This window comes from Rhinopithecus roxellana, chromosome 20 (genome assembly GCF_007565055.1).
Source record: "Rhinopithecus roxellana isolate Shanxi Qingling chromosome 20, ASM756505v1, whole genome shotgun sequence".
Lineage (NCBI taxonomy): Eukaryota > Metazoa > Chordata > Mammalia > Primates > Cercopithecidae > Rhinopithecus > Rhinopithecus roxellana.
The window spans coordinates 15,247,679-15,272,942 of record NC_044568.1 but is presented as its reverse complement, the minus strand read 5'-3'; the positions used below and the strand labels follow the sequence as shown (position 1 = coordinate 15,272,942).

At 50.0% G+C, this 25,264-nt stretch overlaps 1 protein-coding gene across 2 annotated transcripts; it reads right to left on the bottom strand.

Annotated features, from left to right (window-relative positions):
* Positions 1 to 386: 386 nt before the first annotated feature.
* On the bottom strand, positions 387 to 24,279 carry IRX5 (iroquois homeobox 5). Of its 2 annotated transcripts, XM_030924312.1 has the most exons (5): positions 23,712 to 23,986; positions 22,261 to 22,666; positions 21,308 to 22,087; positions 2,313 to 2,396; positions 387 to 556 (listed from the first exon to the last, which is right to left on the bottom strand). In XM_030924312.1, the coding sequence occupies exons 1-4, from the start codon at positions 23,958 to 23,960 to the stop codon at positions 2,332 to 2,334; spliced, it is 1,500 nt and encodes a 499-aa protein (XP_030780172.1). In that variant the 5' UTR covers positions 23,961 to 23,986; the 3' UTR covers positions 387 to 556; positions 2,313 to 2,331. The 2 variants fall into 2 exon arrangements, with proteins under 2 accessions (XP_030780172.1, XP_010373289.2); XM_010374987.2 differs by lacking the exons at positions 387 to 556; positions 2,313 to 2,396 and having other exon boundaries at positions 20,682 to 22,087; positions 23,712 to 24,279.
* Positions 24,280 to 25,264: the final 985 nt, after the last annotated feature.

Sequence of the window (25,264 nt, the reverse complement as noted above, 5' to 3'; positions counted from 1 at the left end):
GAGGGTCAAGAGGCAGTGACACTGGGACTCTCAGTGTCTACATTCCCATCCCTAGAAATCAAACCTAATTTGAGTCATTTTCTCATCCAAGACCTACTGGATTCAAGTGGATAACCCTGTCCATTATGAATCCTCCTGTTACAATGGAAGGGAAAAAGGAAAAATGTTTTAAAGTCCATTCGTATTCGTATCAATTAAGGTAACGCTAATTGCTATAACAAAACCAAAAATACATAATGACTTAAAGACAACGAAAGTTTATTTATTAAGTCCAAAATGAGTGCTACGCATTGGAGTTGGCTTTCCTCCAAATGACATACTTGGAGGAAAATACATCAGGAACCCGGATGTATTCCATCTTGTGGTCCTTTCATCTCCAACACATGGCTTCCAAGTTTGCTGTGTTGCTCTGCAGTAAGCTGTGGGAGGGGAAAGAGAGGGTGGAGAAGACGCACCCATTTCTTAATTGCTGTTGCCCGGAAATAACACATATCACTTCCTGTCATGTTCCATTCATTGGCAAGAACCTGTCACATGACTTGATCTAGAAGAGAGGCTGCAGAAAAAATTAAAAAGAAAAGAAAACGATAAAAAATAAAAAAGAAGAGAGGCTAGGAACTGCAGTCACTAGCTCATAGCCACTTCCCACTCACCACCTGTGCTATGGAAATGGAAGCATGAATCTTTGGTGCACAATCAGTCTCTCCATTACATATTCAGTCACGAGGAGACAGCTATGATAGAGGAGGAAGAGAAAGCCATTGACAGTTGACGTGGAGCCAAATGGTGTAGGTTCAAGTTTCAGAACCTGGCTATGTCCAACTGGGGGAGTCACTACTCCTTTGTTTCCTAATCTGTAGAATGGAGACAATGTAGGATGGCAAGATGTAATAAGGGTGACTATGTGTTATACACTATCAAATGTTCTACTTGTGGTCGCCGACAAAGTTTGAACTTCACAGTATTTTAGAAAAAAATCTAGTTGACAACCAGATGGATTTCAAGTCTCCTGGAAAAAAAAAAAAAAGGAAGAACTAGCAACATTGGGCCTACATTCCTACATGGGGACAATCAGCCAGAGCTGAATGTAGAAGAAGCATCTCTGTGAAGGTCCCCATGGTCCCAACTACTCCCACTGGCCTGCTCTAATAATGCCATGGTCTGTCTGGTCCCTATTAGCAGATGCATCTGAGACTCCTGAGCTGTACAGTATCTCATATGTTAATGATGATGATCACACTCAAACTTCAGGAATGATTTACTTCTACTTTTTCATTCGGAAGAACTTAGTCATTTCCAAACCTCCACCCTAGATGCAGAATCTTGTGCATTGGCTTAATTAGCTGATCAGCCCTAAAAATTACTTATTAATAACTAAAGCTGATTCATACAATTTTTTAATTGTCCATTTTGTTGTTGTTGTTGTTGTTTGAGACAGTCTCACTCTGTCGCCTAGGCTGGAGTGCAATGGTAAGATCACAGCTCACTGTAGCCTCAACTATAAGGGTCCAAGTGATCCTCCTACCTAAGCCTCCCAAGTAGCTGGGACTACAGGTGTGCACCACCATGCCCAACTAATTTTTAAATTTTGTGTAGAGACGAGGTCTCCCTTTGTTGCCCAGGATGGTCTTGAAGTCCTGAGCTCAATCAGTCCTCCCACCTTGGTCTCCCAAAGAACTGGGATTACAGGCGTGAGCCACTGTGCCTAGCCTGTCCATTTTTTTTTATCTTGGCAGAGCATTATGTTGTGAATACCATGCCACAGACTTCAGAATCTTTTTAATTTTCATAAGATAATGAATGGAAATTTCTGGAGAAAGTTTTATTCCAGAACTCAGAGCCCTGTGTGTCCAACAATGCAATCAGGAAGTTGGCCCCTACTGAGACCAGTATTAGGAAGAATGAATGACTGACAGCTGTAATTGATTGGCACTAGTGGGGATGCCACCAGCATGACTTTGTTGAGGTAAACGGATTATCTCCTGCCAGTGTCCACTTGGATGTCACTGGGAAGGCTGGAGAAGAGCAATCATGGAACCCTTTTAATGGTCTGTTGCCAGAAGGTAAACTAAGAAATAGAGTTATAAGACTGCTGGCCAGAACAAGGCTGCAAGAAAAAAGAGACGGAGAAAGGGAGGAGAGAGGAAGAGAAGAGGAAAAAGAGGAGGAGGAAGAGAAGATGAAGAAGAGAAGGAGTAGGAGGTGAAAAAGAATTATTCATTTATCCTTTGGGGTAGGCTAAGGTATATTACTCTAGCAACTGATCCAGTATCTCAATAGCTTAAAATAATAACAGTTTATTTCTTGCTCACAGTACAAATCCATCAAGGGTCAGCAGAGATCTGTGCTCCTCGTTGTCTTCAATCTGGCACCCAGGATGATGGAGTCTCCAACATCTGGAACATTATTATGGGAAGGAAAGAGAGAGGAGTGAATCACGTGCTGACTTTAAAGAGCCCACCTGGAAGTGACACATATCACGTCTACTCACATTTTGTTGACAAGGAAAGTCATACACCATAGTCATATGTCATGCCCCACTCAGAATGAGTGAGGAAGTGCAATCCTACCATGTGCCCAGGAGAAGAAAAAGTGGAAAGTTGGTGAACAGCCCCAAAATCTACCTCCCTGAGGATGCTGGGATTCTGGATCTGGAAGGAATCTGTACTAGTTGGGACTCTAGGTTGCAAATAATAGAAGGTGAAACTCCAGCCACTTAAATAAAAGAAAATATTGGCTCACAAAACCAAAGGTCCAGTGGCAGATCTCTCTGTCTTCAGGCAAATCTTAATCCAATGGCTTAACACCTCTGAGATCTGGTCTCTTTCCATCTTTCAGCTCTGTTTGCTTCCATGTAGACTTTATTTTCAGGTTTCATAGTCCCAGGGTTCAAGTTTAATGGGGAAAAAAATTCCACCTCTCTTCAATTTTAATAAAAATCGCAGATCTAATCTCACTGGGCTAAATTGGGTCATGTGCACATTCCTGAACCAATCACTGTGTCCAGTGGGATGAAATGTTGGGCATGCCAAAATCATATGTCCAGCCCTGGAACCAAATTGAATTAACTTCATTAAAAGCATATGGACCTGGGGGAATGGAATGGTTGTTCTCAGGGAGAAATTCAGGATGCAGGAATGGAATCTGGGTGTCCCAAAAATTAAACTAGATAACACATATCCACTATAGAATACAGATATTCTCCAACCCAGAGGATTTCTAAGTGTTGTTTTGTAGACATCCACAGGGACTTCCCAGAAAGACTGGGAGAGGACTCCTGCACTCTCCAATTTCCATTTCAATTACAGCAATTGTGTTTTGTTGGTTATATATTAGGATTCCATGTAAGATTTCTTTGGAACAACAAAAAGAGGATTTTCTGCATTAAAAAGAAGAAGAAGAAAAAAAAAGGCTGGGCACGGTAGCTCACGACTATAATCCCAGCATTTTGGGGGGCCGAAGTGGGTGGATCGCTTGAGGTCAGGAGTCTGAGATGAGCCTAGGCAACATGGTGAAACCTTGTCTTTACTAAAAATACAAAAATTAGCTGAGCATGGTGGTGCATGCCAGTAATCTCAGCTACTCAGGAGGCTGAGGTGGGAGAATCACTTGAACCTGGGAGGCGGAGGTTGCAGTGAGCCGAGATCATGCCATTGCACTCCAGCCTGGGCAACAGAGCAAGACTGCATCTCAAAAAGAAAAAAAAAGAAAAGGGGAGATTAAACATCACTGCACGTTGATTTTATAAAATAAGAAGCTGAGATTCAGAAAGGTTAGTAGATTTTTTTTCATATCTTATTGGCCAGAATTGGTCACATGACCATGTAGCTGCAAGGAAGGCTGGAAAAGGACCATCATGCAAAAGCGAAATGGAATTCTTACAACAGGCCTAGATATAATCGGTTCCTCCCCTAGGGCAGGGCACATTGCCACCCCAAACAAGACTGGGGTCCCCTTGGGAACAAAAAGAAAAAATGGTTCTCAAGAAGCTATTAATCATTGTGCTATGAGTCTGACCTTAATGAAATTTCCTTAGGGTAAGACTGAGCCTTATGCATCTGTTTACAAAGTTTGCCTGCAACAATCCACAGGCCTAGAAAGTTTGCCTGCAGCAATCTCCTTTAATTCTCACAACAATCCTACGAGCCAGGAAAGCAGACACTGACTTTTAAAGTGTCTGCCCGGGATGGACTCCTAACATTATGATTGTGCCTCATTTTACAGATGGAAAAACTGAATCTCAGAGGTGAATTAAGTATCCAGGAGCATGCAACTAGTAAAGGGTAGAAGTGGGGTTTTTAACTCATGCTTATCCATTATTTTCAGTGTTTAGCATAGAGAGAGGCAGGACACTAAGGGAGGGGAGGCTTCAAATATAGATGTTTCACTATGCAGGGGCTGACTGTAGGAAGGTAGCAGGAAAGGGGGAAAGACAGAGCATGCCAAGCAAAGGGAACAGCGTGTGCAAAGCCTCAGAGGCAAGGTAGAGTACAGATATGACAAACTGTTTTACAGGTTCAGAGCTTAAAGTTTGAAGCAGCATCATACTTAGGAGTCTCTGGGCCTTGTATGAGGGCAATAGGGAGCCATTGACTATTCTAGGCAGCGGAATCATATCATTACATCTGCAGCCATCCTCAGTGGGGAATTTCAGCTGCAGGGAGCAGTACTGGAGCTGGGAGGTCACTGAGGAAGTGAGAGGTGACCATGGCCTGGATTAGTGGTGGCCATGGGAATCGAGAACAAGAGAGATTCAAGCAAAAAGTCGAGAATGTTGAATCAACCAGATTTGGTTACTGGATGTGACAATTTGGAGAAAATGAGAAGAGCTGGCTGACTCCTGGGTTTTTAGATGGCAGTGTTGCCACTTGCTAAGGGTGGGGGTGGTGGGGGCACGGATAGGCGGAGGAGGGATCTATCATAGAGGGACAGGAACCCAGGCAGCCTGACTCTGGGGCCCATGCTATTAGTCACCATATAACCTGGATCCCTGGTACTTGTCATTTGATAGGAAAGAGTCAGGACTGGGCCAAGGGTATTTAAAGGAGACCTGATTGAAATAAGGAAACCTCCTTCATTGGGTATGGGTGCACCAGAAGGCCCAAGTACTCAGGAAGCCAGCTCTGCACCCTGCCCAGAGCAGCAGGCACAGGGGAGTGCTGCCTTCCAGGGCCAGGGCATGCACTCCTCTGTCATACTGCCTCAGAGCAACAAAGGGCCTTTGCTTTTCCCCTCTACCTACCCAAGGCAAGGCACCTGGGCCCTCCAGTTCACCTGAGAACCATCAGGGTGCACGAGACAGGTCCTGTCAGAACACTTTATTACTTTCTCAACCTGTGCCCTCAGAGAATCACCTGGATATTCTCACGCCCATAGTCTTGAAGCTAAAACTTTGTGTCAGGCGCAGAAAGGGTACAAATATAATGATTTGAACACTTAATAAACTCATCTTGAAATTTATGTGGAAGACTAAATGCCCCCAAATAGTCAAGTCAAATAGTTTTGACGAAGAAAAACAAGATATAAGGACTGCCCTACCAGATATTAAAGCATATTACAAAGCCATAGTTAAGACAAACAGTATGGTACTGGCTCAGGACAAACAGAGCAGGAAAGCCCAGAGCCAGATCTATGTGTTCAAGGGAACATACATGAAAAGATCACAGTAGCCAGCTCAGAGCTCACTGGAGTGTGTGCATTTTGGAATCATCTTGTTTCCAGTCTTCTACCTGGGCACTCAATATGTGGCCAACGAACACACCTGGCTCTGTAGGCAGTGCTAGAATGAGTGAGTTCGTAAGACATTCCCCAGAAGTGCCCACACTCATCCTAACAGCTCCAGGACAGAGAGATTCATGTCTTTACTATTGTGGAATTGAGGCTTTGAGAGGTTGAGCCCTTACCCAAGGTCGTACAGCTGATACGTGGCAGAGGTGAGATGCAAACCCAGATTCCCCTGACCCCAGAGCCTGTGAACTCCATTGCCTCTGGCTCGGCAGAAGCACTATGGGCTACAACCATTGAGGAAGACCTCTAGATGGGCTTGAGATGAATCTCAAAAGGGCAGGTGGATTTAGACAGATGACCTGGATGAAGGGCACTGAAGCAGAGGAAGAGCCTGGGAAAAGGGTGTGGGCAGGGACTGTTCACCACAAGATACCCATTAAGAGTCTTGGGACATGAGGCTACAAGGAGAGAAGGGTCAGACTGAAGAAGGGCTTTGAATGACAGATACAGGAGCTGAGACTTTACTCCTTTTTTTGTTGTTGTTTGTTTGTTTGGTTGGTTTTGTTTTTGTTTTTTGAGACAAGGTCTCACTCTGTCGCCCAGGCTGGAGTGCAGTGGCATGATCTCGGCTCACTACAACCTCCACCTCCTGGGTTCAAGTGATTCTCCCACCTCAGCCTCCCAAGTAGCCAGGATTACAGGCACCCGGCACCACACCCGGCTAACTTTTTTTTTTTTTTTTTTTTTTTTTTTTTTTTTTTTTTTTGAGACGGAGTCTTGCTCTGCCGCCCAGGCTGGATTGCAGTGGCCGGCTCTCAGCTCACTGCAAGCTCCGCCTCCCGGGTTCAAGCCATTCTCCTGTCTCAGCCTCCCGAGTAGCTGGGACTACAGGCGCCCGCCTCGTCGCCCGGCTAGTTTTTTGTATTTTTTAGTAGAGACGGGGTTTCACCATATTAGCCAGGATGGTCTCGATCTCCTGACCTCGTGATCCGCCCGTCTCGGCCTCCCAAAGTGCTGGGATTACAGGCTTGAGCCACTGCGCCCGGCCTGTTTTTTTTTTTATCAAAGGGTTTCACCATGTTAGCCAGGCTAGTCTTGAACTCCTGACCTCAAGAGATCTGCCCACCTCGACCACCCAAAGTGCTTGGATTAGAGATGTGAGCCACTGCGGCTGGCCTGGCTTTACTCTTTTTGAAGCGCAGCTTTGATTTTGTCACTCTCCTGCTCCACAACCTTCCATAGCTCCATTGTCTCCTGGCTAACAAGGGAAGAGGTTGCAGATGAAAAGATGCAGGGAGAATCTGGAGTCAGAGAGACCTATTAGGAGGCTGATGTCACAGTCTGGGAGCCAGGGGACAAGGGCTTGGAGAGGAGGAAGGAAGACTGTGTGCTCTGGGGCAGGGTTTTGAGAGATGCCTAGCCTAGGCATCCACCTACTCCTCTCACCACATTGAGGATTACTGCTTCCCTGTAGTCTGATAGCATTTCAAGCTCAGCAAATAGCAGGTACCTTATTCAACTCACAGTAGAACCGAGCCATGAATAGCCAGAGAAGCATTTAATGCCTATAGCAGCAAAGAACAGCCAGCAGCTCTCTCGTGGTTGTGTCTAGGCACAGAAAGAGAGACAGACATTCCTACACACATATCTTACTTTGACACCTACTCAGGCAAGTTAATCTTGCAATGCCTTAGTTTCTTCATCTGTAAAATGGGGATAATAATTGCACCTATTCTGTAGGGTTTGATGAGATTCTGCTGAGATCATGTACATAAAAGCTTCAGTGCAATAACTGGCATATACTAAGAGCTTAATAAGGTAGCTATTGTTATTAATGACAAGATAATTATTTAGGTAATATGTTAAATCATGAACTATGTAATTAGCAGCTTTTAGCAAAGGAATCGGTGCTAGAATTATCAAACATTTATTTTACCCCAGAGGCAGAGACTTGGGCCTTATGACTCAGAAATGTCAGAAGATGAAACAAATTCAATTCAGTTCAAGAAGTTATGAATTGTCATTTTCCCCTGCTATGAAGATTGCTAATTATAGATAGACAGAAAGTAAATCATGAAGACTGAATGTATTTTCCCTGTTTGAAGTACTGAATGCTATTAAAAAAGAAAAGAAAAACCTGTTCTCCTTCCCCAAGTCCCTGCTTGTGTGACAGAAGTTCATGGTGTCACCTCTAGGAGTTCTCATTATTCAGCAGTTTTTGAAATGAGTGATTGATGTAATTAAAGTTATTGGTAAAGAAAGACTCAGTTACCAAGGGACAGATGAGTCAGCAGCAAGTTTAAGTAATGAAATAATGTTCCAAGGCATGATTCTTAAAATAAGCTTTTTTTTTTTTTTTTTTTTTTTTTTTTTTTTTTTTTAACTCTAGACACCTTAAACATTGCTGGTCAGCAAAAAGATGTGAAGTAGTTAAGAACTGAAGAAAACACACTATACAATTTTAGAAATTCTCAGATGAAGACATCTTCAATAACATGAAGCAATATTTATCAGTTAATAATGGCTACAGCTTCCATTAATTTTGTTTGTTGTTGATTTTCTGTTTTTTTGTGTTTTGTTTTGAGACAGTCTCGCTCTGTCGCCCAGGCTGACAATGATGTGGTCTCGGCTCACTGCAACCTCCGCCTCCCTGGTTCAAGCGATTCTCGTGCCTCAGCCTCCTGGGTGGCTGGAATTACAGGCGTGCGCCACCACGCCTGGCTAATTCTTGTAGTTTTAGTAGAGACAGGGTTTTATCATGTTGCTCAGGCTGGTCTCAAACTCCTGAGCTCAAGCCATCCACCCACCTCGACCTTGCAAAGTGCTGGGATTACAGGCGTGAGCCACCATGCCTGGCCCAGCTTCCATTTATTGATTGTTGATCATGTGCTTTGGTGGGCTTTGCAGGCACTATCTCATTTGCCCTATGAACTGTATACTGTTATCTCCATCTTACATATGAGAACACTGAAGCTTAGAGGGTGAAAGAACTTACCTGGGATTCCACAGCTGGCACATGTCACAAACCGGAATGGAACACAGGCAGGCACACTCTGGAGCTCACCTTCTCACTCCCCACGTGTCCTGGGCATCTCTGTCTAGATTCCGTGAGCATTTAATCTAGCTCACTAATATACTCCAAATAACAGAGGGCCATCAGGATTTGAACCCACACCTGTCTGACACCAGCTCGCTTTCAAAATTCATAGGGAAATTGCATAGGAAAGTACAAATACATTGGCCTAGGATTCATTCATTTGTTTTCATTTCCATCTGCATTTATTGAATACCCAGGACACATCAAGCTTTAGGCTTGGTGTAAGTGGTACAAAGCTGGTAAGGGCAGGTAGATGCTCCAGGGATATGTGACAGTCCATGCAACAGAGGACAAAGGCTCCAATTAGAGTATGGAAGGGAGGGAAAGAGAGGTGCCAGGAGGTTTCTACATTCCCTTCACCCCTGGGTGCAGGACAGGGGGAGAAGCTGATATGAAGCTAGGGCTAAGGGGAGGAATGGGGAGGGCATAACTTCAGTTTGCAGCATTTTGAAATTGAGTTGCATGTGGTCCCTCTAGTTGGAGATACAGGTTGAGTATCCCTTATCCAAAACGCTTGAGACCAGCAGTATTTTGTATTTTGCATTTTGGGGGGGATTTTGGAATACTGCAAAATATATCATTAGATATATTGGGGATGGGACCCACATCTAAACATGTAATTTGCTTATATTTAATATACACCTTACATATATATATATATCCTGAAGGTCATTTTATTTTCCCCTTGGGGACACTGAATACACCATGTGTTGTTTACCCACATTTTGACTGTGACCTGTCTCATGAGGTCAGGTGTGAAATATTTCACTCCCCGTATCGTGTTAGCACTCAAAAATTTTTGAAATTTGGAGCATTTTGGATTTCAGATTTTCAGGTTAAGGATGCCCAACCTGTATATAATTCAGCTAGTCGATGTGTGGCTTAGAGCAAGGGTGAGAGGCAGGGCTGAGTGCTAAGCCAGGTGGGCAGTAGCAGCACTGAGGGGCATGGCTGACCTTCCAGGGCAGGTAGGGGAGGGCCTATCTGATCCCCCACCCGAGAAGAAAAGAAGGGAAAAGGGACAAGCTAGGGGGAGTTGACTTTGAGTGACATTACAGCCCAAAGCCCCCACTTGTTGACACTCAACAATTACCACATGTCACTGTGGTTGGCTTTAGGAAGGAGGGGACTGGGATGGGAAACCATTTGTGGGTAACTGGAGAAAGAGGACATGAGGGGCTCCTGGGGCAGAAACTTCTGGATGGAAGATGACATCTACCCCTTCACTGCGACGTTACCTGAGAACCCCAACGCCCTGCCCCGCTGTGTTTTCTCACAGGTGCAAACTCTGGCCACCTCTCCTGTCCCTGCAGAAGAAAAGAAGGGCAGGGATTTTTATGATGTCAAAGAGCATATTTGGTTATTGGTCTTGGCTTTTTACCCCCAAAGAGTGACCCACAGATGGGAAAAAAGGGTTCAGGTATTGCAGGACCAGTGGGACAGAAGCATTGAAATCTCAAGGGTTTGCAAGGCCGCTCCCATTTGAATCCCGCGCCATAGAACCACATTTGAGATGAGAATTTGAGTGCAAGGGATTTGATAAGAAAGAGCTCCCAGAGGGAACCGGTGAGGAAGTGGGGGGAGCAGGGTGGGGAAGGGAAGGCAGACACCCCTGGCTCTGTCCCCAACCAGCTGACTGATCTTGAGTAAGTTGCTTTACCTCTCAGGACTTCAGTTTCCATATCTGTAAAATAAGCAGTTGCTATTTTCCAAAGTGTGGTAAGCACATCTCTGGAAAGACATGACATGACTTTAGGTGGGGATGAAGAGATACTCATGCAGCCCATATAACTTTGAGGGCAGCCTGCAAAGGAGAAAGAACAGGGTCAGGGGAAGCCTCTAGAAGCAATCAGAGGCCCTGAGAAACCTCAGTCACTTTCAAACCCATTGGGTCAAGAATTTCATTGAATTAATTTTTTTATAAGTGTCTTCTGTTTCAGTTTCAGTAGCATTATAAATGTTCCTAAATAAGTAAATCATGAAAAACTTGGAAGGAAATTATTTTCTAAATAGTAATCACAATAGAAATTGCACTCATTCCAGCCCCGGAGTGAGTGAGTTTGAAGAGCATGGAGTACAGGGCTCTGGTTCCTTTTAGTCTCCAGCCCTATGGAGCCCCAGATGTTCCTCCTACATGCTCTAGAACTTGTCAGGCCTTAGCCAGATTGAAAGGGAAAATTAAAAAGAAAAAAACAACCCAGAAAGAAAAATAACTCCACCAACCAAAATAAACCAGGCCAATGACTTTTCTGCCACACTCTTCATGAGAGCAAAGAGGTGGTATTTATTCCAAATGAGCCCTTTTCTCCACGTTGCCACTAATCTTCTCTTTTATGTGATCCAGGAAAATTGGCCCTCAGCGACCAATGAATATCTTTGCACAGATGAGTATTTGGAAAAAAGACACCTATTACACAGGGTTTGGACTCAGATACTGGATACAAATAGAGGGCAAACAAAACAAACAAACAAACAAAAAATCTTGTGGTTTGGATCTAAAAAAACAGTCTCAGAAACAACTATGTGATGTCTGATGTCAAACCATGTTAGTCGGGAAGGTGTCTGGAACATTCTGGAATGGTGAGGGGATTTGGAATCTAGGGATGACAGATATCTCACTCTGCTTGAAAGATGTTGAGATGCTGTTCCTAAGGGCCTGTGGATTCCCTTGGGGACAAAGCTATCGATCATTTACAGAAAAAAATAAAACAAAACAAAATCCCCAAGTCAAGTAAAGAACTGAAAAAAAAAAAAAAAAAAAAAAACAGTGAAGCTGAAATGTCAGAAAAAAAAAATCAAAATAAATGCATGAAGGACCCATGATGAGGGGCCTTGCCCCCAACTCCAATCTGTCTTTGATAGGAGTTGCTGTGAAATGATGGGCAAAGGAACATTAATTTTTGCTGGCATCACATGGGATAATTGTGGGTGGGCAGACGTCACTTCAAACAGAAGAAATGAGTAAATCCTTTCAAACAGCAATTGTTTAGGAAAGAAAACATTCCCTGGTAGGCGAAAAGGCCCCAGTTCCTCCTTGTTGTTGAGTCTCTGGGAGAGACAGCACATCCCGAGCTTTTTCTTCATCTGTACTTCACACACGGAGTCCTGAGGAGGCAGTCATCCTCCAGCAGTGTCTGAGGAGGGCTAAGATGTTTCCCGGCCCAGCCTAAGTATATCTCCCTTGACAGCCTGTCACAGTGTCTGAGATTCTGCCATTATAAATTCATTCCTCTCTGTTAAAGCATTTTGTTTCCAGGAGTTCTCCGTTAAAATACAGATATCCCAGAGAATTTAGCTTGGATGAGGCAGGGAAGAATGCAGGCCTAGGAGTTAGGAGACTTGGGTTTTGGATCCATCCCTGTCTCTAAACCCATGGCATGAGCTTGGAGAAGTCATTTTCATTTCCTCAGTCTCAGTTTCTCCACTGGTAAGGAAAAAAGAAATAAACAGGGAGGCCAGGGTCTGGTGTCTCACACCTATAATCCTAGCACTTTGAGAGGCTGAGGCAGGAGGATTGCTTGAGTTCAGGAGTTCAAGACCAGCCTGGGCAACATAGTGAAACCCCATCTTTACTAGACAGAGAGAGACAGACAGAGAGAGAGAGAGAGAGAGAGAGAGAGAGAGAGAAAGGGGATGGATAGAGAGATTATTTTTTAAAGGAAAAAAAAAGAAAAGAAATAGGAGATGTGGTCAAAGAACTGTAAGGTCTATGGTTTCAGGAGAGAGGATCTGTTGAGTTTTCCCTGGACTTGTGTGTCTGCCTTGGGCATTTGAGTGCTTTGTCATTAGATGCCTCATGTGTCCACAAAAGCAGCTCCTTTTGGCCCAATGGCTTGAGGGTCAGGGCAAAGAGTATTTTACCTACCCTCTTTCTGGAGGAAAAAAAAAATCCCTGTACCTCCCTTAATGTTAGGCATCTCAGCAAATGACACCCCCTATTATCCTGGGGACTCAGGCCCAAATCCTTAGAGGCATCTAGCATTCCCCGCTCTTCTCTCTTTGCCCATATACAATCCGTCATCAGTAAAGCCTGCTGACTCTGCCTTCAAAATATAGCCCAAATGTGAGCACTTCTCCCTGCCTCTCTGGGTACCACCAAGTAGAGGTTGGTGCAAAGCAACATTCCCTCCCCCTGAATTCTCCATCGGCCTTCTAACTGTTTCCTACTTGCACTCTTGCCCTATCAGACTTTCAGCTCCTCACACCCAGGGGATGCATTTAAAACATAAATTAGATCTTGTTGGGCTGGACCTGGTGGCTCAGACCTGTAATCCCAGCACTTTGGGAGGCCGAGGCGGGCAGATCACGAGGTCAGGAGACTATCCTGGGTAACATGGTGAAACTCCGTCTCTACTAAAAATACAAAAAATTAGCCGGGCATGGTGGCATGTGCCTGTAGTCTCAGCTTCTCAGGAGGCTGAAGCAGGAGAATCACTGGAACCTGGGAGGCAGAGGTTGCAGTGACCGATATCACGCCCTGTACTCCAGCCTGGGCAACAGAGTGAGACTGTCAAAAAAAACCAAAACAAACAAAAAAACCCACCATTAAAAAAAAAAAAAAACCCATAAGTTAGATTTTGTTACTCCCCTCAAAATCCTCCCACACCTTCTCCTTTTCTCCCTCTCTCATAAATCCCAAATATCCCACCAGGACCTACAAGGTCCCATATAACCTGACCCTAGCTTTACCTAGGCTTCTTCCCCTTCCACAAAGATCTCCCTGCTGCTCAAACCTGCTCCCACTGTAGGATCCTTGCATTTGTCTTTCCTTCTGCCTGGCACTCTCGTCCTGCGAATATCGGCATGGCCTTTTCTCTAACTTGTTCCAGGTCTTTGTGCAAACACCTAAGAAAGCTTCCTAAGGGAGGGTTCCCAGACTGCCCTCACTAACCCCTTACCCTACTAAATTTTTCTCATAACTCTCATCACCTGGACATGGTAATAAGTCATTACCTCACTCATTTGTTTATTTTCTGTCGTATTCTCTCAAGTGTAGGAAGGCAGGGACTTTGTTTTGTTCATTGCTGCATCATCAATGACTAGAACAGTACATCTGGTATATCACAGGTGCTTAATTGACAGTGGTTAGAAGAAAGGAAGGGAACAGTTTAAGTGGGGCTGTATTAACACAGAGACTAGGATAGGCATTCCACTATCACTAGGCATTCCTCACTAGGATAGAGAGGTCAATGTCAAGGTCTTTCCTGTCTTCTGTTGCAGGAACACGGGATGTCCTGGGAAGGCAAGGGAGAAGTCCACTGTTGGGAGATCTGGGACAGACAGCGTGAGGTGGTATGAGATAGGCAGGGGAGGTGATTCAATCAGAGAAAATAATCCAAGTTGAAATGATAAATTCATGGGCTGCAGGTTCTTGATTAAAACCAGCAGAAATAGCCAAAAGGTCCTTGTGGACAGATTCCAAAAGACAGGAGTCTACAGACAAAGGGTGGGTTATGAGAAGAAGAAGTTCTGAACCATCCAGCAGACTAACCTGAAAGTAGATTCTGCCATGTAAACAAGCCACGTGGCATCTCCACTCAGCTCCAGAAAGCTCAACTCTGAGCAGGTCACTCCCTGGTTGAACTGCCTTCAGGTCTCCCTCACTGTCCCGGCTATCAAGCCAGAGCCAGGAAAGGTGGGGAGGTTGAGGCAAGTGCTGAGAAAGATCAGGCATTCAGGCAGGATTCTCTCTCCCTCAAGTCACAACCCAAGCCTTTGTCTCCCACCCTCTGTTTGTTCCCAGGCCTTAGCTAGCATCTTCAGTGAACTGAAGTCTTAAAATAGCATGACTTATTAACTGTATTGAAGGGTAGCCATACGTCATGCACTTGAATCCTCACAAAGCCAGGAGTGGTAAAGCCCCATTCCACAGATGAGGACACTGAGGCTCAGATTGGGTATTGGATCTGTCCAAGGACACATAGCTAGTAAGTTGCAGAGGCAGGGCTGAGCCACCAAAGCCCATGTACCAACCCAGTAAACTGTAACATTTTTGGAAGACAACTCCAGTCCCCCAGCTCCAGGCTGCCTCGGGTGCCACAGTCACACTCAGTCCTGGAGAAGCCATTGCCCCCATGGGTCTGCAGCGGACCTCCCCTCAGGCCTGGGCAGCTGGTTCGCAGGGGGCGATGGCGGCAGCTAGAGCCTGTGCCCCGAATTAGGTTGGGGTCGTAGGGGAGACCGCCAGCAGGAAGCAGCTAAGGAAACCCCTCAGGACCGGGCACTTGGGGAAACCTGAGCAGGCGCTGAGCCCCTGGAGGCTGAACCCCAGTTGTGTTGAGCGCCGCCGCCAGGCCGCCGGTACAGACGCGAACTCTCCAGTCCTTGTTTGATGAGCAGCGGCCAATAAATTCATTAATCATCATTTTATGCCTCATCAAACCCCTCCAAGCCCCACCATGGGAGTTACACAAATTAGCCCCTGAAAAGACAGTAATTTCAGTTTAGCGCGGTAAGTGCTTTCTGATGGGCTCCGTGCACAGAGCTCTCCTGACAAGCCGATCCATCAGCGCGTTGGGGACGGGGCGTGGCCGGGACGCCCTGCCCGACCTGGCCTCCCTCCTACCCAGCCCTTCGCAACCTCGCCAGTCCAGCCCTCCCGCCCACAGTGTCTCAGCCTAGGGCGCCCCTCACCACCGACTGTTGTGCACCCATTCTTGGCAGGTTGTCTCATCAGGTCTCTCTCCCAAGCCCATCCCGACCTCCTCGCAGCCCTTCTGAACATGAAAGAAACTGCGGGAACGAAAAACCAAGACCCCAAATTGGAAAACAAACTTGTTGGGAAGGAGGATGCGCCAGCCTTGAGGTTCGAACTCCCGCCCCGGGGAGGCAAGAGCCAGGCACTCCTTTCTCCTAATGTCTGGTTTTCGGGGTTCCGCGACCCCTTGCAACGACTTAAGTGCTCTGTGTATTGTGTTCCTACATTATTTGGGAGAAAAGGGGTTAATCCATGTCTTCCAGCTGATTCTGAAAGAAATCTCATGCTCCAAAAAAGGGCCTTGTGTGAACAGAGAAGGGGGTCCTTCCTTCTCGAGTGCGGCTCCGCAGGACCCTGGAGGCTGGAGGGTCGCACCTGGTCTTTTTCATGGCCCTCGTGTCTTTTTCTGAAACCTCCAATTGGGGTGGAAGATGACGCCTGGGGAATTAAGAAGATGCCTGGGAAAGAAGTTAGGAAGGATTTTCTATGGAATGGGCCCAGCCAGTACGACCCAAGCGTGGGGACTTGGGTAAGAAAGGAAGGGGGACAAACCGAGGTGGAGAAAAGAGGAAGTTGTGGCGAGGGTGAGGTATTTGCAAGCGAGATGCCAACATCACGCCTTCTCACTTTCCCAGCCTGGCGCACAGAAGGTCCCGCGGGGACCCTATCTAGCGGGCAGGTCCAGTGCAAAGCAGGTCGACAAGGAGTTGCAGCCCACGCGGAGCCGGCCGGCAGGCGTGCCACCGCTTCGGAGAGCTCGAGTGCCAAGCGCTGCGCTGCTCCTTCATTAGCTTCCCCTCCACGCGGCGCTGCATGCCTCGGAAAATAAGTTAGCAAACGGGGAGCCGTTTATCTCTTTTATCTTGGGGCCTGATCCAATTAAATAAGTGCACATTTACATTTGCATCCATCAGGCGGGAGCGCTGAGAGCCCGGGGTTTGCTCCGAGCAAATAAAAGCAGATTTCACTGGGAAAGTGGTGTCTGGGCGCGCTGGGCTCTTCCCGGTGCCGGAAACGAGAGCTGCCCGGCGAGCGGCCTTGGGGACCCAGGGCTGGGGCCCGCGGCTGACACGAGGCCAGAGACCCCCATTGGCCCCGCGAGGCCGCCCAGCGCTGGAGGTGCGGCCAGAGCTGCAGCCAAGCCCCCGAGGCGATCTGCTGTTAGGCCACAACCTGGGCTCGACTAGTGCCCGGGGCCCAAGTCGCAGTAGTCTTGAAAACGAAAAGGAGATCCGCTCTGCGCTGGACACAAAGGAAGACCCGCGGGGTGGGTCTAGGGACAGTCCTGAAGTTTTAGCCAGTTTAAGGGGAAGGGGGGCGCCAAGGTCCCAGTCGGGCCCGATTTCCCTCCTGTTCGATGGCCGGGCGACGAGGGAAACAAAGATCCAGCCTTGAGGGCGCGCCCGGCTTTCCCCAACAACCCTGCACCTGAGGGAGAACAGTGAACACAACCTATGAGGGCTTCTGGCGGGGTAGGGCGAAGCCGAGGTGAGCACCGCAGGCCTTGCCACGCTGACCTCATGAAAGTTCTTTTCGAAATAGGAGGGTTCGACGCAATGGGAGGGTACTTTTGTTTTGTTTTTCCTTTTTCTACAGATGTTCACCCACAGGCCAAAAGCTCTAAAGACCAAAACGGTCTTTGGGGCGCGGTTGCACGGTAGCACCTCCATTTTCCAAACCGCAAATTAAAACTGCGCGGGGTCCACAGTTTGAACGTGTAAGGGCCCGCAGGAGTGCAAGAGAGTACACCTGATGCAGGGCGGGAGCTGCCGGGCGCTCAGGGTTGCAGCCCCCACCCGCAGGCTGTTTCAGCCGGTGGCATATTTCTCAATTGCCTACGCCTGTTTTTTTGAAATGTGCCGAAGCTGTGGCGGGAACCGGTAGGGTTAACACTGTTCTAGTCATGGGCCCTGCTCCCCAAATCCCGAATGCTAACTGGGTCTTAGGTCCAGGGCTGTGGCGCGTTGGGGTGGAGAAGCAGTTTAAGTTTCTCCGGGCCAGAGTTCAAAGCTAAGGCCCCACGGTGGGTGCGGGGATAGCGGGGGTCTCCTCTAGGTCCCCCTCCCTGCGAATCGCATGGTTCCCGGGGACCGGTAGGCGGCGCCCTTCCTAAACTGCATCAGCGTCTGGCTCCGTCATGGGAGCGCAATTACATTCCTTTCACTTTGGGCGGTTTGCATTGCGCTGTTCCGCGCTTCTGTCCGAGTCGGCAGCTAACTGTGCGGGACAGGTGGACCAGGAGGCACGGCCGGTTCCAAAACCTTACGCGCGACCCTCCCTGACCCTCAATCTTCTAGGTCCCAAGGGCTGCGCATGGCACCCGGAATAAGCGGCCTGGACGGGTTTGCAAACCAGGAGGCCTTGCTGCAGACCCCGCACCCGGGTTGGGGGAACAGCATTTCAGGCCTTGGTACCCGGAGTGTAGGAGCGGGAAGAAGAAAGACGTCTCTCCTGACTCCCAAATGCCATAAACTGATTCGGCCCCGCACAGAGCAGGTTCCCGTTTTTGCACTGCCTCAGGGGACTGCTTACAGAGACCCCATGCAGTGATCCCGTGACCCCTGTTGCTAGACATCCAGCGGCTTCTGGTCCCTAAATGCCAAGGTAGGCGTTTCTTGAGGCCCAGAAACGGTCTAGCTAGGCGCAGGTGGCAAACGCCAGCACAGTCGCAGCACCTCGGGACCTTAGGCTCTGCCTCACGCAACGTCTGCGCCCCAATCCATGCCTGATAACAAACCCTGAACCCCGTACACGCTGGAAATTTTCCCCAGAGCGTCTAGGAGGCTTCGCCTGCTGGAGGGCCCGAGACGCAAAGGAGAGGCTCCGGGAGGAACTTGGGATCTACAGACACGAAACCACTTCTGGGGTTAAGCGAGGAAGACATTTCCTAAATGCCCTGAACCCCCCATTTGCCTGGTAGGCCACCTCCAAACTCAAAGTCGCTAAACACCAGAAAAGCTGGTGACCGCTGAAACCCAGCTCTGTAAAGAAGAAAAACCCAGACGTAATTGGGTGCTAGTACTGAAGACCAAGTGCGCATAGAAAACCGCAGACCCTGCGGAGGCCCAGGCCGGGAGGATGCGGGCAGGGGTCAGCGACTCAGGAAGCAGCCGCCGAGCCCCCAGCGGTTTAGCTCCTCAGCCGGGAGGCTCCCCGCGCAGCCCCTGGATGAAGAGAAACGCCTGGCGCTCCCGGGTGCGCGGTTCCCGTTCCCAGGCAGCTCGGCGGGCATTCGGCTCCCAGCCCCGAGCCTTCGCGGTCTGATTTGGGAGGCCTGCGCCCTGCCATTTGCATATTCCCGGGAACACTGGGAGGCCTGTAATTTTCTTTTTAAAATCGTTGGGCAGGGTTTAGGGCCAATGCTTCCAAAACCCCGCCGAGTTGATGTCCTTAAACTCTCCCTTAAGAGAAGGGGACTGGCCTATTCTTCTGACTTTTTTAGAAAAGGTGACTCCTGGGGCTGCATATTCAACAGGGGGGAAAGCTGATTGTGAACCAGGCTGTGGGGGAGGGAGGGGAGAGTAGAGGGGGATGAGGCGCGGGGTGGGTGGGGGAGGAAGGAGGGAGGGCAAGTCATCTCTGGAATTCAATTGTTTAAAAAAATCATTTATAATTAAAGGGACAAAATAAAATGCGATCGTCTCATGCATATTTAATCATTCACACTTCCAGCTTTGAAACCATTTTCCCTGCGTGAATTTTCTCACTAATTTAAACCCTGAAGTCCACCGCTGTTTGCTAAAACATCTGGACAATGCAGCTTTCAAACTTGTTTAAATTCGAATAAGCTTAAAGGAGCCCCGTGGCAGGTTAAAAAAAAGAAACAGCAAAAGTAACTCCAGTGAAACTTCGGGGTGGGTTTAAAACACCGAGTTAAGGTTAAAGTCATCTTCAGTAGAAATGCAAATATGTGCATTTTGATTTAGCCTAATTAAGCCGGTGTTATGTGCAAACACATTCCCTCTCTACACTCAGGCTTGGGTTTAATAGAGCAAATTAATTACCCTCACTGGGGTATGTTTTTGCTATAACACCCATCCCAACTCCCTCCCCCAACCACTGAAAATTTCCCACGAAGTAAAACGCGTCCGGGCTCCAGATCTCGGCTGCAAAATGGAGCCGCCAGCACTGCAGCCAAGCCCGAACCCACATCGTTGGCCGGCCTCCGGCGCAGGGCGTTGAGTCTTCCTCATTAGAGATTCAGATGCATCCCGACTTTTCATTTTGAGATGAAGTATGCGGGATTAAAACGAGAAAATAAAACCCCAAAAATATTTTTGTAGCTGCTCGGACTCTTGCATCTAAGCTGGGAAAAGTGCTAAAGCGACGACAAGCCTGATGGAGTCCACAACGGCCTCGTTATCTAGGCAAATGGCCTCGAACTTTTGAAGGCCACTTGTCCAAAAAGAGACCCGTTGTGAGGGGGAGGGATCCTTTCAGGGGCTCCCCTCGCTTCCCCCAAGTGGCTGTGGCGCTCCCTCCTCCCCCTCCGCCCACTCTGCAATTTCCGACTCTGCAAAGTGCAGGCTTGAAATTCAGGACAAGTGTGACACCTACCTGTGAAAGGGGGAAACCGTCCCCTCGCCCGTCCCGCTCGACCCCAGCCCCGTAGCTGAGTGGGCACTCCTGCGCCGCCCGCCACCCGCACCGTCTGGGATGGAACGTTCATAATTTAATCAAATCCAAAGAGATCAATGCCCAAATTTGAAGGGGCAGAGAAGAAGACGGTGACTTGGGAAAGCCTTCCTCTTGGCAATCCTGAATACTCCCGCCCGCATTAGCCCGAAGCACCCTTGAAATAGTAATAAGGGCTAAATCCGGCATAAAATCGAACTCATTAGCAAAGTTCACCAGCTGATTGCTTTGCATAAAACACGACACTGATTGGAAGTAATTAGGTTAAGCGATGGCGCTCGGGTGGTGTGTGTCCCTAACTGGCTTTGCCATCTTTTCTCCCTTCTGGGCACACACTTGGGTCTCTCTTCTCCTTCCTCCAGGGTCCAGTCTCTCCCATACAGCCCGCATCAGTGATCCAGATCTGCTTTCTGGGCAGGGCCATGTTCCCCGGGGCTTGCAACCTAATTATGTTTTTCCCCTGGCACACTTGAAGGTCTGTGGAACCTTTCAATCCCCACTTTGAAAAAAGTTGCAGTTTGCACCTTTTGACCAAGGCAATGGACAGTTTATTGAGGCTTCTAAAAAGTAATGAGTGGCTCTCATTATGTTAAAATCTCTTTTAATTAAATATTTTGCATTTTACAAAGGCTCCTGCAGTTTCTTTCACTTTTTAAATCTAAGAGTATAACCTGTTTCCTTTCTGTAATAATACTTTAGCTCATACCCAGCAGAATCAATAGGTGTAAAAAATTAAATTAAACTTGTATTTTTAAACTATGAAACAGTTTTGGGGAAACACAAATGTATATATTTATATTACAAAAAAACATTAAATGCCTGTACAGGTGTCTTGATTTCATAATTTACTTCAAAGATAATGAATTATCAATTTAAATACAAAAATGCTACATTAAATATACAGAATAAGATTTAATACAAATCCTTTTTTAATTTTTCTTTTCGGTTGGTTAAGACTTTTGTGTGTGTGTGTGGAGATGTTTACATTTTTATGTCATCCATCTCCATAAACTATAAACTTTTGAATAGGAGGAGTAGTTTATTTTTTTCTCTCTCTTTCTCAGTGATGGAAAAATAACTGCCAAGGCCATGTTTTTAATAAATTAGAAAAGTCCGGGACCGACGCAGCCCGCGTTAAATGTCGGACATACCTTTCTTCAATTCATAGGGAGAGTCTTTGCACAGGTCTAGCTGAGACTGGCTCCGCAATATTTTCGGGTCTTTAGCCAAAGCGTCCGCTCGGTTCAACACGGTCTGGTTTAATCCATTGAAATGAGACCCCGGACCGGTTGTGGGCCCTGGCCCGGGCCCTGGGTGGCCATGAAGGTGTCCGAAGGAGCCATAGTTCGTGTAGCCGGGATAGAAGGGCGCGGTGTAGTAGAGAGGCCGGGACAGCACCGTCCCGCCTGGAAAAGGACACTGCGCCGAGGGCGAGCGCGACGGCGCTGGGGCCGGCGACGCACGGCTGCCTCCTAGGGCTTGCCCAGCTATGGGCCCGGGACACGGTGGGCATGGAGAGCCCTCGCTCCCGCCACCCCCGTCCTTGACCTTGTCCGAGGATGTGGCGATCTCTGCCAGAGACCACAATTTGGGCTTGGCGAGCACCGCCGGAGGCGGCGGCGGAGGCGGCGAATGGATAACCGAGGGCCCGCCGGGACCCGGGGGCAGCTCTCCCGCGGCTGGATGCGGGCCCGGCGCCGGCGCGCCCGCCGGGTAGTGAGGGGCCGGGTCCTCCGCCAGCCGCGCCGCCGCTGGCCCAGCCGGGGAGGGCCCGCCGGTGCGGGGGGCGCCCTGCAACGCGTCGAGGCGGCCCTCTGAGGGCGGCTCCTTAAAATCCGAGTCGCTGAGGCTGCCCTCGGTCTCCTTGCCGGCAGGGGTGGGTGGTCCCTGAAGCCGTTCGCAGCCCGAAGCCGCCTTCTGCTCAGCTCCTCCTGCGGGTGAAATCCAGGCTGTCAGAGGCGCAGTGGCCACGCGGCGGGACCCGGTTCCAGCCCGCAAAGGTAGAGACCCCTGCCCCCAACCTCCAGGCCCCGTGCGCGCCCCCTCTAGGTCTCTCTTTTCCTTTTTACTCCCGCCCAACACGCCCTTTCCCGTGTCCACCAACCTGCTTCAGGGCCCTCGGGGTCGCCCTTGTCCTCGGGCTTCTGGGGCTCGTCCTCGTCGTTCTTTTCCAGGTCAATGTTCTCCTCCTCTTCTTCGTCCTCGCTGCGGTTCCGCGGCGTCCACGTCATTTTATTCTCTTTCTTGAGGCGCCGGCGCGCGTTGGCGAACCAGGTGGACACCTGGGTGAGGGTCATCTTGGTGATGATGGCCAGCATGATCTTTTCGCCCTTGGTGGGGTAGGGGTTCTTGCGGTGCTCGTTGAGCCAGGCCTTGAGCGTAGCCGTGGCGTCCCTTGTGGCGTTCTTCCGGTACGCTGGATCCCCGTAAGGGTACGAGCCCAGGGGCGCCGCGTAGGGATGGTACCCCAAGGAGCCCGCCATGCCGGGTGTGTGGTCGTAGGGAGAGCCCTGCGGTGGAGACGCAGAGGTGAGTGTGGGCCTTGGTCTCCACTGCCATCGGAACGACGGAAGCACCCTGCGCTCCCCGGGGTCTGTGGGTGGACGAGGCCCGCACTCCAGCTTCCTCTGGGGCAACGCTGGCGGGGTTCAGACCTAGGAGCAACTCCTCCCCCTCCTCAGAAGGCAGCGGGGACCTCAATTCCTGGGTCAGGTCCTTCTGGGGCCCCTGAAGCTGTCCTGGCCTCGGTGCCTCCCATAGGCCCCCATCTGCCCGGGCACGTCCGTACCCCGTGCGTAGATCTGGCCAGGGCGGCCCGGCCTCCATCCAGATAGAGGCCTGGGCAACTGAGGCGACTCCGCGGTCCCGCGCGGGAGCGGCCGCACGTTGGGCGCAAGGGGGGAAAACAAGGGAAGTAAAGGCTCTTGCTCTTTTTTTTTTTCCAACACGCTAAGAAATGCAAACAAAAAGCTGAGCCATGCCCAAGCACTCCCACCCTCCAAAAATACTAACCCAGACCGAAGTTACAACCCGACCGAAAAATCCCGGATGCACCGCAACTCGACCGACTTTTCTGAAATTTAATACCCGCAAATCGGATTGCGAAGATAGGATTACGGATTTGCAACATTTTGGAGGACTAATTAAAGGCTAGGCCAAACACATTTACATTAACTTAGCACGCTTCTGCTCAAATTTCGGGTCTATTTCTTTTGAACTACTTTTCCAAAATGGCAAAACCAAAAATATAAAATTTGCAGGGCAGCCCGGAGCTTACGTTTACACCAAATGCTGCTCTTTAATTGCAGCTACCTCTCCCCACAGAACCCCTTCCCGCAAGCTCAGCGATTCGAGCAAGACGCGGCTCTCTTTTCCGAGCAACTCTTGAGTCCGAGGCCTGGACGAAGCCGGGGGAGACAATCGCCCAAGTCTGAAGGGGTCGCGAAGCTTGGCGGGGGAGGTCGGTGTTGGCGCCTAGGCCCGTGTCCCCCTCCGCCCCCGTCCTCCCGCCGGGCCCCTGCTGCCCCTCGCCAGCCGCGGATCCCGCTCACTTACCACGTACGAGGAGAAGGCGGCGGCGGCTGCGGCCGCGGGGTCTGCGCCGTACTGGAGGTGCGAGTTGTAGCCCGGCGAGGGCGCCGTGAAGGCAGTCGAGCCAGCGTAGGGCGAGAATGCGGAGCCCGAAGAAGAGCGGCCGAGTTCATCCGTGCGGGGCCCCGAAATGACGCTGGTGCTGTACGCCGGGCACGAGTAGAGCGCCAGCGAGGCGGACGGCTGGTACAAGTAGCCCTGCGGATAGGACATGGCCACACACGGGCATGGGGCGCGCCGCGCCGCGGCCGCCAACGAGCCGGGCGGCGCCCTGCGAGGGCGAGCGGGCGGGCACCTGGCCTCTGGCTGCCCTGGGCCGCAGCTCTTCTGGCCCCGGCTCCGGGGCTCCGGCCCGCGGCGCCTCCTCGTTGGCTTCCCGCGCGCCTCCGGCTGCGACCGCCGCGCCCGCTCCTCTGCGCGCCTCGCTCGCCCCAGCTGGGCTTTTTTCCCCTCCCCTCCCTTGCTTTCTCTTTTTTCCCCTCGCTCTTTGCACCGGGGGGCTCTGCTTTTGGCTTTGCAAAGGTCCTGCCAAGATGCTAAGTTGGAAATTGAGGATTCTGACGCCTTGTGCGCGTCCGAAGCTCCTCCTTCCCGGGGTGTAGTAGGTGGGAGGACTGGCAGGAGCTTCTGGGCGGCCGCAGCCAACCCGGCCGCCAGGCGCGCCTCGCCCTCTCCCTCTTCCTCCCCGGCTCCCTCTCCCGCTCGCTGGCGTTCCTCTCGCCCCTCCCTAGCGCCCGCCTCCCCTCCGCGGCCCCCCTCTCACCCCTCCTCTTTGCCTCCCCTTTTCCCCTCCCCGGTCTCTCCCTCTCTCTCGCTTTCTCTCAGACTCTCGAGCGCCGGCCCCAGGATGACAATCACATCCCAGGAGCGCCGATCTCTTCCAACTTTCCTCTTCTGCTAACTTGGGGCGGAGTGGCAGTCCCGACGCACGGCCGGCCCTGCAGCGGGTCCCGCCGCCCCGAAGCACAAAGGGAAGAAGGCCGCGGGCTGTGCGCCGGCGAACGCTCTGCGCTCTCCTAGCCACAGTAGATTGCGGACTTAGCGGATTTCTTGTTCTCCGGCAGGCTGGGCTCCGAGGCCGTTCGTTGCCCACCTCTCTCTGGCGTCTTCCCCAAGACAGGGAGGTCGAGAGCCAGCTGGAGATCCGGAATGAAAGTCTCTGGGAGAGCCGATGGATGGCCCGCGCCCAGGGCGCTGGAAGTCCGGGATGACTGCCCCTCTGCGCCGGCAGCAGCAGGTGGGCGAGAGACAGGCCTCAGACGTCTGCACGTCTCCGTCTAGCCTTCCTTCTACCGACACGCCGCCGGACGGCGAGGGAAAAGACACTGGTGCCTGGAATTACCGGGGTAGCCTTTTTCTAGAGTATGGGTGGTGGGCAAGAACTGCCAGAAAATCAGCTACACCCGAGGAGGTCTCGGGACTGTCCCCAGCTCCACTCCCACGCCTCTCCGCCTCTTTCTCCCGGCTTTCCAATCGCACGCAGCTCGCACCGCCAAGTCAGTGGTGGTGGAGGGAGC

What these genes read in the sequence shown, in the direction of transcription:
- IRX5 (XM_030924312.1), bottom strand. Translation starts at nt 23,960, where the DNA reads ATGTCCTATCCGCAGGGCTACTTGTACCAGCCGTCCGCCTCGCTGGCG. An exon ending in CCGCCTTCTCCTCGTACGTG is followed by an intron (nt 22,667 to 23,711) that starts GTAAGTGAGCGG and finishes TCTCCACCGCAG; the next exon opens with GGCTCTCCCTACGACCACAC. An exon ending in TCCCTATGAATTGAAGAAAG is followed by an intron (nt 2,397 to 21,307) that starts GTATGTCCGACA and finishes ATAATGTTCCAG; the next exon opens with ATGTTGGAGACTCCATCATC.